The sequence below is a fragment of the Sturnira hondurensis genome, unplaced genomic scaffold (genome assembly GCF_014824575.4).
Source record: "Sturnira hondurensis isolate 20B ecotype Veracruz unplaced genomic scaffold, ASM1482457v3 Scaffold0016273, whole genome shotgun sequence".
Lineage (NCBI taxonomy): Eukaryota > Metazoa > Chordata > Mammalia > Chiroptera > Phyllostomidae > Sturnira > Sturnira hondurensis.
The window spans coordinates 1,711,490-1,723,770 of record NW_028088904.1 but is presented as its reverse complement, the minus strand read 5'-3'; the positions used below and the strand labels follow the sequence as shown (position 1 = coordinate 1,723,770).

The 12,281-nt window shown below is 35.7% G+C and overlaps 1 protein-coding gene across 5 annotated transcripts in view; it reads right to left on the bottom strand.

Annotated features, from left to right (window-relative positions):
• LOC119000751 (lysine-specific demethylase 6A-like) overlaps positions 1-12,281 on the bottom strand; it is a 209,031-nt gene that overhangs the window by 142,512 nt on the left and 54,238 nt on the right. For 4 of the 5 annotated variants that reach the window (XM_037065878.1, XM_037065882.1, XM_037065880.1 and 1 more), the window contains exon 5: positions 1,506-1,564. The exons of the other annotated variant lie outside the window; for it this stretch is intronic. In XM_037065878.1, coding sequence (XP_036921773.1) covers positions 1,506-1,564 — 59 coding nt within the window. The remainder of the gene's footprint in view (positions 1-1,505; positions 1,565-12,281) is intronic. 5 annotated transcript variants of the gene reach the window in all.

Sequence of the window (12,281 nt, the reverse complement as noted above, 5' to 3'; positions counted from 1 at the left end):
AGTTATCAAAATTTATAATCATTCTTCCAGAAGCAACTTAACATTTTCACATATATACAAAAGTAGGTTTACAGTTGTTAGTACCAAGAAAAGAGCTTATTTTTGTATTATTTACTAATTATTGTAATATTTATTTGTATTACCATTGTAAACTTACTTTTGTATTACAACTGTAAACTTACTTTTGCTCATCACTGTATTTAAAGCAAGGAATATTTTCCATATAAAATTACTTATCTCAACTTACTAATTTATTTTCTCATATTTAATCTAAGGAAGGTCATGGGTTATATAAATATGAAAAAACTGTTTAATGTTTAGTATACTTGTTTATTCTTAAACTACAAAGTTCTTTGTTCCCATCCTAATATCAGACTTCATGTAACTTTGTTCTGGCTAGCTAAAATGACTGTATCTATTTGAACAAATGACTGTAAGTAATGATTAAAAAACAGACATCATTCCCCTTTGACCTAGCACAAACTAAATGTTTTATTCCATGAAAGTCCTGTCTCCAACTTGTGTTACCTTCTGTTCTCTTCCCATGTATAAGCAATCACAAGTCTATGAGTACAATGCCAATGCCAGTCATGAACAAAATATGCCTTTTTTTTCTTTCAGTATGGCATACGCTTCAAATTATTCCTGCAAGGTCCTGAACATAAGTCCTGCTTCTGCCCCTAAACAACTGGTTAAAAAACACCAAGTAAAAATTAATACATCTTATTTTCCCTTTTCCTATCAATAAAACCAAGATTAAGACTACATAACCTCTAAGATCTTTTCCACTTCTTAAAGTCAGAACTGTAAATCAGAACTGTGAATAGGATGTTCACAGAATTGACAGAGAACTTTAAAACAGTCCTTACCTAGGCTCAAAGTGAAATATGGTTCACTACAAAAGAATTAGATGCCTTAAGATTAAGATCTCACAAAGCAATATGTAATTGAAGAGCAAAAATAATTTTAATTACAATGTACAAGTATATTTAATAAGCAATGCAATGCATCAAACTATGACACAATTTAAAAAGCCCAAAAGACAAAAATTAAGAATATTAGTAGTCAAACTGTCCAACTAAAAGCTAAATACTGACCTGTGGAAAATCACATGAAATACTAGTCAAGGCATATTTAAGAATTCTGTATTAAATATTCAGAATGACCTTCATAACATGGTTATGAACACTGACCATTATTCAATTCACACTCCTTGGAATTCTTGTAACATATAAAACAGAAACCATAAGCCAAGTTTTCCATATTCTATAGTACACAAAATACTACATATTACTATCACAGTTAATCCTCCACACTGAAAGACATATCCTAATTGTAACTAACTGAAAAATACTGAAATTTATAATGATAGCTGAACCTGATTAGAAGCTTAAAAAAGTAAACATGCTACTAATGAAATGTATGTTTACTGACATTAAAATATTTTGTTCATTACACACACACACACACATACACACACACACATCTGATGTAAGTCAACTTACCAATGAAATGCATTGTAGTAGAAGTAAACCAAACCAAGGCCATATAAAAATGTAGCATTCTGTTAAAAAGAATAGTAAAAGTGTGTACATTTTAGATTTCTAGGTTCCAAAATTCTTTCTCATCATACAAAATGCTAAGAGAAACAGAGTCAGGTAACACAGAAGACAAGGAGCTTAGAGAAATATTCTCAGTTTAATTTTAATCAAATTCACAGGAAAAACTTTTTAACAACTCTAAAATTTGTGTGAAACCACAAAAAAAGGACCACAGATAAAGCAATCCACAGAAAGGAGAACAAAGCTTAAGTATTTCATTTCCTGACTCAAATTATACTATAAAACTATAAAAATAAAAACTGGTGGCACTAGCATAAAACTATACAAAGCAGTAGAAAACAGAACACACAGCACAGTTATAAAACCCCACAGTTACAGTCCATTAATATCAACAAGGGAGCTAAGAAAATCTAATGACAAAAGGTTGTCTCTTCAACTAATGGTGCTGGGAAAAAGTGAAAACATAGGTAAATTTTGTGTCTAAAAGAAATTAAAATTTAACCCCTATATCACATCACTCATAAAATTAACTTGAAACAACCAGACTAAATTAAATACGGACACTGATACTACAGACCTCCTAAAAGAAAATTTACAAGAAGCACCTTGATACCTGCCTTACCAAAATTTTGGGGATGTAACACAAGAAGTATAAACAAACAACAAAGAAGATTATATCAAATTTCATCTTTTGCACAGCAAAAGTAACAATTAAAATTAAAAGACAACCTACAAAATGGGAGAAAATTTTGTGAAAACTATATGTTTATCAGGAGTTAGCATCCAAAATATGAAAATAGCTCACATAATTCAACAACAAAAAACCCCAAATCTTATTAAAAGTAGACAGAGGAAGTAAACTGCTATTTTTCCAAAGGAGATATCCAAATGGCCAAAAAGTACATGAACAGACAGAAGATCAATATTAAATTATCAGGAAATACAATAAAAAATCAGATTGAGGCACCTTACAGCTATTAGAATGTGTTTAGAATTATCAAAGAAAAAACATCCAGAGACCCCTATGTTCACTGCAGCACTATTTACAATCCACACTATAAAGTTTGCTAAAAACTTAGAAAGACCCACAAGCACCAAGAACACTGTTGATGTCCTCACTATGCCTTGTGCCTCTTGAGGAGAAGCCGAAAACTTGTGGGAACTCCAGTCAGAGTGCTGTCTTTCCCAGGTAGCTCAGGACACAGAACTGATTGCTACTACCACTGATTGCTGTTGTTCCCATCAGGTGGCCTAGGGGAAGGTACAGGCAGTAGGTGACCTTGGCCAATACCAGAGCTCCACCCAAAATGTACCAGAACCAAACACTGGTGGCCAAATTCACATAACAGCAGGAAACAACCTGATTAAACTCCATAAACAATATACCCAAAGGATAGTTTAGGCAGGTATCAGAGCCTCAGTGGAGCAAATGCCACTGTGGTTGGACCCTATAGAGTGAACTGTCAAATGTGGTCCTGACCAGTCCTTGTGGCCAGAAATCAAGAGGTCAATACATACAGATGTTCCAACAATAATAAAGACCCAACTACAAAACTGAGCACTCACCACACATTAGGGCCAGTCCTGGAACAACCGGCTTAGGTGATGATTAAAGTCTGTACCACAGGACCCACAGGACACCTACAACATAAAGTTACCCCAACAAGAGTGGGAGATGTACCAGCTTCACTTAACACACAGGAACAAACACAGAGATGGTCACAAAATGAGGAGACAAAGAAATACATCCAAAGTGAGAGAACTGGACATAACTCCAGGAAAACAAGCAGTAAACAAATGGACACAATAAATATGCTAGACACAGACTTCAAAAGAGTATTGTAAGAATACTCAGTGATCCCTGGCCAGGTGGCTTTAGTTGTTGAGTGTTGTCTGTACACCAAAAAGCTGAGGGTTTGATTCCTGGTCAGGGTACATAGCTAGGTTGCAGATTTGGTGCCTAGTTGAAGCACATACAGAAGGTAACCAATCAATGTATCTCTCACATCAATGTTTCTCTTTCTCTCTCACCCTCCTCTCTCTGTAAAATCAATAAATACATTCTTTGGTGGGAATTTTTTTAAAAGAACATTCAATAAACTTAGACAAAGAGCACATGAACTTAGAACTACGAGATATAGAAACCATAAAGACAACAGAAATAAAAAGTACAATTAAACTATAATTAAAAATATCCTAGATGAAATCAACGGCAGAATGAATGAAACAGAGAATCAACTCAGCAATTAGAAAGACAAGGAAGCTGATAATAACCCAGTAAGAACAACAACATGACAAAAAAATCGAACAATATTGAGAATAGTTTAAGAAACCTCTGAGACAACATCAAGTGTAATACCATTCACCATAACAGATACCACAGGAAAAGAGAGAAAAAAGCCACTACATACTATTTGAAGAAATACTGACTGAAATTCCCTAAACTGGTGAAGAAAATGAACGCACAAGTCCAGGAAGCACAAATAGTCACAAAAAGATGAACCCAAAGAGGTCCATACCAAGATGCGTCACAATTAAAATGTCATAGGTAAAGACAAAGGATCTTAAAAGCATCAAGAAAAAAGCTGTCACCTACTGCTTTAAGGGAGTTCCCATAGGCTGTCAGCTAATTGCTCAACAGAAACTCTTCAGGACACAAAGGCTGGTATGAAATAGCCAAAATGAAATGAAGTAGAACCTACAAAGAAAACTACCTATGCAGAAAGGCTATCTTTCAGAACCAAAAAACTGATAAAGTGTCCAACAGACAAGAAAAAGTTAAAGAAAATGTTTTTTAAAATCATAAAAAATGAAGAATATAAATATGAATAAAAATGGCAATAATTAATACCTATCAATAAGCATTTTAATATAAACAGATTAAATCATCAAGTGAAAAACATAATTTGGCTTAATGGATAAGAACACAATACCTACACAGAGCTGTTTACAAAGACACACTTCAGATCTAAAGACACAGAGTGTAAAAATAAATGTATGGGCAAAGAGATTTCATGCAAGAAGAAACAACAACAAAAAAAGGGTAGTTTACCTCAGACAAAATACAAAGGCTGTAACCAAAGACAAATATGGACATTATATAATGATAAAGAGATCAATCTAGTAAGAGGATATAACTCTAAAAAACATCAAGCCAATACAGAAAGTCCAAATATATAAAGCAAATACTGACAAAAAAGAGAGAAATACAGTAATATACAGGACTTAAACACTGCACTAACATGAACAAATACATCACCCAAACCATAAATCAATAAGAAAAGAGTGGCCTTAAATAACACATCAGTTTAGATTTATTTCTATTTTTATAACCTTTCATCCTCATGAAGTAGAACAGATATTCTTTTCAGATCCACATGGAACATTTTTTCATGAGAGATCACAGGTTACACTGCAAAATGAGTAGCAATAAATTTCAGAGGTCTGAAAAATTATCAAGCATTTGCTCCAATCATGATGGCACAAAACTAAAAAATCAGTGAAAGACAAGTAAAAACCAAACACATGAAGGCTGAATAATACATCAAACAAAAAACAAGGGCTGAAGACTTTTAAAAAATCAAAGTTAAAAGTTGAGACAATCAAAAGAAAAGAACCAAAACTCTATGGGAAACAAAACAGTTCTAATAGAAAAACTAATAGCAATACAAGCTTACTGCAAGAAATAAAACCTCAAATAAACACTCTAACTTTACACTTAAATAAATAAGAGAGAAGAAGAGCTAATCACAAACCCAGCAGAAGGAAGTAAAAACTTTCAAACTGTAATAAATACGATGGAATTTTTAAAAACAATTAAAAAAATCATCAAAACCAAGAATGGGTTTCTTGAAAAGGATGAAACTTCATCAACAAGCCTTATTAAGAGGAAAAAAGAGAACCAAAATAAGTAAGATGAGAAATAAAAGTGATAGCTGACTCCACAGAAATATAAAGGATTACAAAATACTACTATGAATAATCATTTTGCACTGAACTGCACAATCAGAAAAAATTTTTTACAAACATACATTTTTCCACAAATGAATCAAGAAGAAAGAGAAAATATAAATAGACTGGTAACTACTAACAAAACCAAATTGTTAATTAAAGAAAAGGCTTGGACCAAATGGTTTTCAGATGAATTTTACCAAACATTCCATGAATAACTAAAAGCTATCCTCAACCAATTTCATAAACAGAAATCAGGAGGCTAGAAGTACCCTGATTCCAAAATCAGACATAAACATTATAAAACATTTACAATATAGGCCAAAGTCCCCGGTGAAAAGATGTAAGAAGCCTCAAGATAATATGGGCAGACTGAATTCAGCAATACATTAAGAATACCACATATCTGGCCAAGATGGAGGCGTAGGTGGAAACACTATATGTCCTCGCACAACTGAGAACAACAAAGATTTAGAAACAAAAACACAACCAAAACAGACAAAAAACTGAACTGTACGTAACTCCGACAACCATTCAACCAGACAAGTAAGAGGGACAGAGTTGGTAGCTGGCAGAGAGGGGTTGCAGCACGAAAAGGTGATGGCTGCCAGACCCAGGAGCACAGGCAGTGTGGGGCTGACCACAGCCACACATTCACACACAGATAAACTAGGCAAAAACAGGCAGTGATACAAGCCACACATACCCAAGGCCCCAGCTATGGGTAATAAAGCCTACAAGCACAGATTGAAAAGGTGCTGGGATAGACTCCCAGCCTCACAGGAAGAGTTCATTAGAGAGACCCACAGGGTCCTAGAAAGTACACAAGCCCACACACCTGAGAGCCAGCACCAGAAGGGCCCAGTTTGCTTGTGGGAAGTGGCAGAGGGGACTGAAATCTGAGGGGGAGAGGAGCAAGCATCATTGCTCTCTCTCTGACCCCGCCCCTACACACAGCATCACAACCCAGTGACTGGGTTGCCTGGCCCTAATGAACACCTAAGGCTCTGCTAACTCACACATAACAGGAGCAACCTGACCAAAAAACTATGCCTCAAACAGAAGAAGAAATCAAAGCCAAAGAGTCAATACTTTGAAGCAACCAAGAGATAGCCAACCTATCAGATGCACAGTTCAAAACACTGGTGATCAGGATGCTCACAGAACTGGTTGATTTTGGTTGAAAATTAGATGGAAAAATGAAGTCTATGCTAAGTGAAAGAAAAAAAATGTACAGGGAACCAACAGTGATGGGAAGGACCTAGGACTCAAATCAACACTGTGGACCAGAAGGAAGAAAGAAACATACAACCAGAAAATGAAGAAACAAGAATTCAAAAAATGAGAAGATGCTTAGAAACTACAGGCCTTCTTAAACATTCCAACATCTTAAATATATGGGTTCCAAAGAAGAAGAGGAAGAGCAACAAGTGGAAAGGTTATGTGAACAAATAATAGAGGAGAATTTCTCCAAGCTGCCAAAAGAAATAGACTCTCAGGAAGTCTAGGAAGCTCAGAGAGCCACAAAGAAGTTGGATCCAAAAAGGAACACACCAAGGCACATCACAATTACACCAGCAGATAAAAATGGAGAGAATTCTAGAAGCAGATAAGGGGGCAGTCACCTACAAAGGAGTTCCTATCAGAATGTCAGCTGATTTCTCAAAAAAGACCTCACAGGCAAGAAGGGGCTGGAAAGAAGTATTCCAAGTCATGAAACCCAAAGACCTATAGCCAAGATGGCTCTATCCAGCAAAGCTCTCAGTTACAATGGAAGGGCAGATAAAGTGCTCCTCAGATAAGGTCAAGTTAAGGAGTTCATCCTCACCAAGTCCTTATTATATGGAATGTTAAAGAGATTTATCTAAGAAAAAGAGGATAAAAATTAGAACAGTGAAAGGACAGCAAACTCACAGTTACTAACAACTGCACCTAAAACAAAAACAAACTAAGCAGACAGCTAGATCACTAGTGGAACCATAAAAATGGAGATAACATGGAGGGTTAGCAACAGGGGAGTGGGAAGAGGAGAAGGGGGAGAAGGTACAGAAAATAAGTACCATAGATGGTAGGCAGAAAATAGGGGGAGGGGAAGAGCAGTGTGGGAAATGTAAAAGCTAAAGAACTTAAGACATATGGACATGAACTAAGGGGGTGTGGAAATGCTGGAGGGAGGGGTATCCAGGAGGGAGGGGTGTGCAGGGTGGAGGGGAATGAAGGGGGAGAAAGGGGACAACTGTAATAGCATAATCAATAAAAACATTAAAAAATACCACATATCATCTTAAGCTAGAATTTATTCTTGAGGCGTAAGGTTGGTTCAGTATTTTCAAATAAATTCATGTACTGTGCAATACAATATCAAACCCTATATATGTCATTAGATGCATAATAGACATTTCACAGAATCCAGCACGCATTTTTGATAAAAACACCCAGCAAAGTGGGAATAGAGGGAACATACCCCAACATAATAAAGGCCACAGGACTAACCCACAGCCAGCATCAATGCACAGAGAAAACTGGAAAGCTCTTTACTTAACAGCAGAAACAAAACAACATCTACTCTCACCATTCTTATTCAAAACATATTGGAAATCCAAGCCACAGAAATCAGACAAGAAAAAAAGAATCACCCAAATTTAAAGAAAAAAGTTCACCTGTCATTATTTGCAGATGACATAATACTATATAGAGAAAGCCACCAAAAAACTACTGAAACTCACCCTGGCTGGTATAGTTCAGTGAATCGAGTGTGAGCTGCAAACCAAAGGGTCACCAGTTCAATTTCCAGTCAGGGCACATACCTGGGTTGCAGGCCAGGTCCCCAATTGGGGGCACATGAAAGGCAACCACACACTGATGTTTCACTCCCTCTCTTCCTCTCTCCTTTCCCCTCTCTTTAAAAATAAATAAGTAAAATCCTAAAAAAAACCTATTGAAACTCATAAATAAAATCAGTTTTAATAAAATAAAATAGAGTAAAGTATCAGGATAAAAACAGTATTCATAAATCAGGTGCATTTTTATACACCAATAATAAACTATCAGAAAGGGCACCTTAAAACTATCTCATTTACAACTGCATTAAAAAAATTATATATATATTTAAACCAGGAATTAAGAGAGCTGTATTAAAAAAAGAAGTAAGACATTGGAGAAAAAACTGAAGATACAAGAGAGGATACACTGTGCTCATGAATAAGAAAAACTGATGTTTTTATAATATCCATAGTACCCAAAGCAATCTATATACATTTATTGCAATTACTATCAAAATACGAATGCTATTTTTCAAGAATCAGAATAAAAATGACAAAGAACTACGAACAATTCCGTACGACCAAAGCAATCTTGAGAAATAAGAATGACGTTTCAGGTATCACACCACCTGAAATGAGACCATACTACAAAGCTACAGTGATTAAAACAACCTGGCATAAGAACAGACACACTGATCAATAGGATACGGCAAAGAGCCTTAGAATAGCCTAATGCCTACATGGTCAATTAATCTTCTATGGAGACACAGATATACAATGGGTTGAGAACAGTCTTATTTAAAAAGTAGTCTTGGAAGCAAGCCTTAGCCAGTTTGGTTCAGTTGGTTGGAACATACTCCCATATACCAAAAATTTCAGCTTCAATTCTGGTCAGGGCACATGTGCAGGTGGTGGGTTTGATCCCTGGGTCAGACATGATGAAAGAGGCAACAAATTTATGATTCTCTCACAGCTTTGTTTGTCTTTTTCTCCCTTCCCCTCACCCTCTCCCCATTACTGCTCTAAACTCAGTAAACATTTTCAAAAGCAACAGGCTTAAAAAAACTGTATATACATGCAAAAAAAAAGAAACTAGACCACATTCCTATATTGTACCATAAGAATAAATCCAAACTGAATTAAAGATCTAAATGTAAGATGCAATATCACAAAACTAACAGAAAATACAGACACTAAATGGTTTTACATCACTTTTAGCACTTTTTGAAAAAATGTATTTCCTCTGGCTTGGAAAACAAAACAAAAAATAAGTGGGCTTTCTTCAAACTAAAGAGTTTTTGTACAGCAAAGGAAACCATCAACAAAACAAAAAGATAATCTAATAAAACGGCAAAAAAATCCTACAATGATACAAAAAAAGAGATTAATACCTAAATTTTATAAGCATTTCACACAAATTAACACAAAAGCAATAGAAAGTATGCAGATTTGAATAAGCATTTCTCCAAAGAAGACATGCAGATCCCCGACAGTAATGTGAAAAAATGCTCAGTGTTAGTAATCATCAGACGAATTAAAAATAAAACCACTATGAACCTTTACACCTCATACCTGTGAGAATCACTCTCACCAACATTAACAAACATGTGTTGGCAAATATGTGGAGAAAAGTCAATCTCCATGTACTGTGGGTGAAACTTCAAATTGGTGCAGCCACTGTAGAAAACTGTGACGGTTCCTCAAAAAAATTAAAAATAGAACTACCTTATTAATCCAGCAATTCTCCTTCTGGGAATACATCCGAAAAAGTGCAAAAACACTAATTTAAACAGATTAATCTGTGTTCACTGCAGTATTACTGACTATGGCCAAATACACTGCTGCCTATTTTCCTTGATAGAAAATTAGATAAAGACATGGTACATATGACCCATGGAATATTATTTGGCCATAAAAAGTATGAAAATCTTACTGCTTCAACAAGCACAGATGGACCTAGAGAGTACTATGCTAAGAGAAACAAAACAGACTCCTAGATACAGAGAACAAACTGATGGTTGCCAAATGGGAATGGTTAGGGTGCAGCATGAGAAGGTAAAGGGATTAAATACCAATGGGCAGTTACAAAATAGTGACAGGGATGTAAAGTACAACACAAGGTATACAGTCATAATATTAAAACCACTGTATATGGTACCAGAGAAGTACCTAATACTGAATGTCAAATGTAAGTAAAAAATAGAAGTTATTTTTCAAAACAATAAATAAGAGATATGCACATTCATGTTTATTAAAACATTGTTCACAGTAGTCAAGAAATGAAAACAACCTAAGGTTCTATATCAATAGACAAATGAATAAACAGTATATATAAAATGGAATATTATTAAGCCGTAAGTAAAAAGGACATTCTCCCATTTGTAAAAGTTTAGATGGACCCAGATGTGTTATCCTAAGTGAGATAAGTTACACAGAGAAAAACAAATACTACATGATTTCACTTATACGCAGAATTTTAAAAAGCTAAATTCAGTACACACTGGTAGTTATTAAATAGTCACTGGGATGTAAACCACAATAAAGAAAATATAATCAATAATATTATAGTCACTATGTATGGTGTTAGCTGCATATTTGAAACACTGGGAGATCACTTTGTAAAGTGTATGATTTTCTAATCACAATGCTGTGACACCTGAAATTAATATTAATTTATCTTAAATAAAAACTGTAATTCAAAGAAAAAAAGGAAAAAGTCATACAAAACAGAGTCAAATGTGGATTACAAGGGGATGAGGAATTGAGTAATTAAAACAGACTTTGTTTCAGGGCACAAACTTTCAATGAATAGTAAAATAACCCCTAGAGATTTAATGGACAGTATTGTGCATATGGACAACCATACTGTATTATAATCATTAAACTTGTTACATAACAAGATCTTAATTATTCCAACTACATGGTCCATGGTCTTACAGTGTATTTTATAAATATGACACAAAAGGTAAAAAAATTAATGAATTAGGGTTATGTCAAACTAAAAATGTTCTGCACAGCCAAAGAAACCATCAACAAAACAAAGGGCAACCACTGGATTTAAAGAAAGTATCTGCAAACTATCTTTGATAAGTGGCTAATATCCAAGCTAAAAAGATTATATTTGGCTTAAAAAATAAATTAGAAGACTTCTGGCCAAGGTAGAGGCATAGGCAGACACACTGTGCCTCCTCACATAACCAAAAGAAGGACAACGGTAAATTTAAAAACAAAACACAACCAGAACTGACAGAAAATCAAACTGTATGGAAGTCTGGTAACCAAGGAGTTAAAGAAGACACATTCACCCATAGTAGTAGGAAGGGCAGAGACAGGCAGATGGGCAGAGAAAGCTCCCACGAGGCAGCTGCTGGCAGACCTTTGCGGCAGGGGCTGGCAGTCTGGGCAGTCCTACATTCACGTGCAGATAAACTAGAGGAAGAACTGGGGAGTGAGACAGACCTTGCAACCCAAGATTCCAGCATGAGGAAATAAAGCCTCAAAGCTTCTGACTGAAAACACCTGTCGGGGGTGAGGTGGCAGTGGCAGAAACTCCCTACCACACAGCAGACTTCATTGGAGAGACCTATGGGGTCCTAGAATGTACACAAATCTACCCATCAGCACGAGAAGGGCCTAGTTTGCTTGTGGGTAGCGGGGGAAGTGACTGAAATCCAAGAGAGAGTAGAGCAAGCCCCATTGTTCCCTCTCAGCCGCCTGCCCCACATACAGCAACACAACCCAGTGAGTGGATTGCTCTGACCCAGTGAACACCTAATGCTCTCCACCCCTCACTAACAGGTGTGTTAAGACAAAAAAAATGTCCCAAACAAAAGAACAGATCAAACATCTAGAAAAAACACAACAAAACAACAGAGATAGCCAATCCATCAGATACACAATTCAAAAAACTGGTAATCAGGGTGCTCACAGAGTTGATTAAATATGGTTACCAATTAGAGGGAAAAGTGAAGGCTATGCAAAGTGAAATAAAGGAAAATGTACAGGA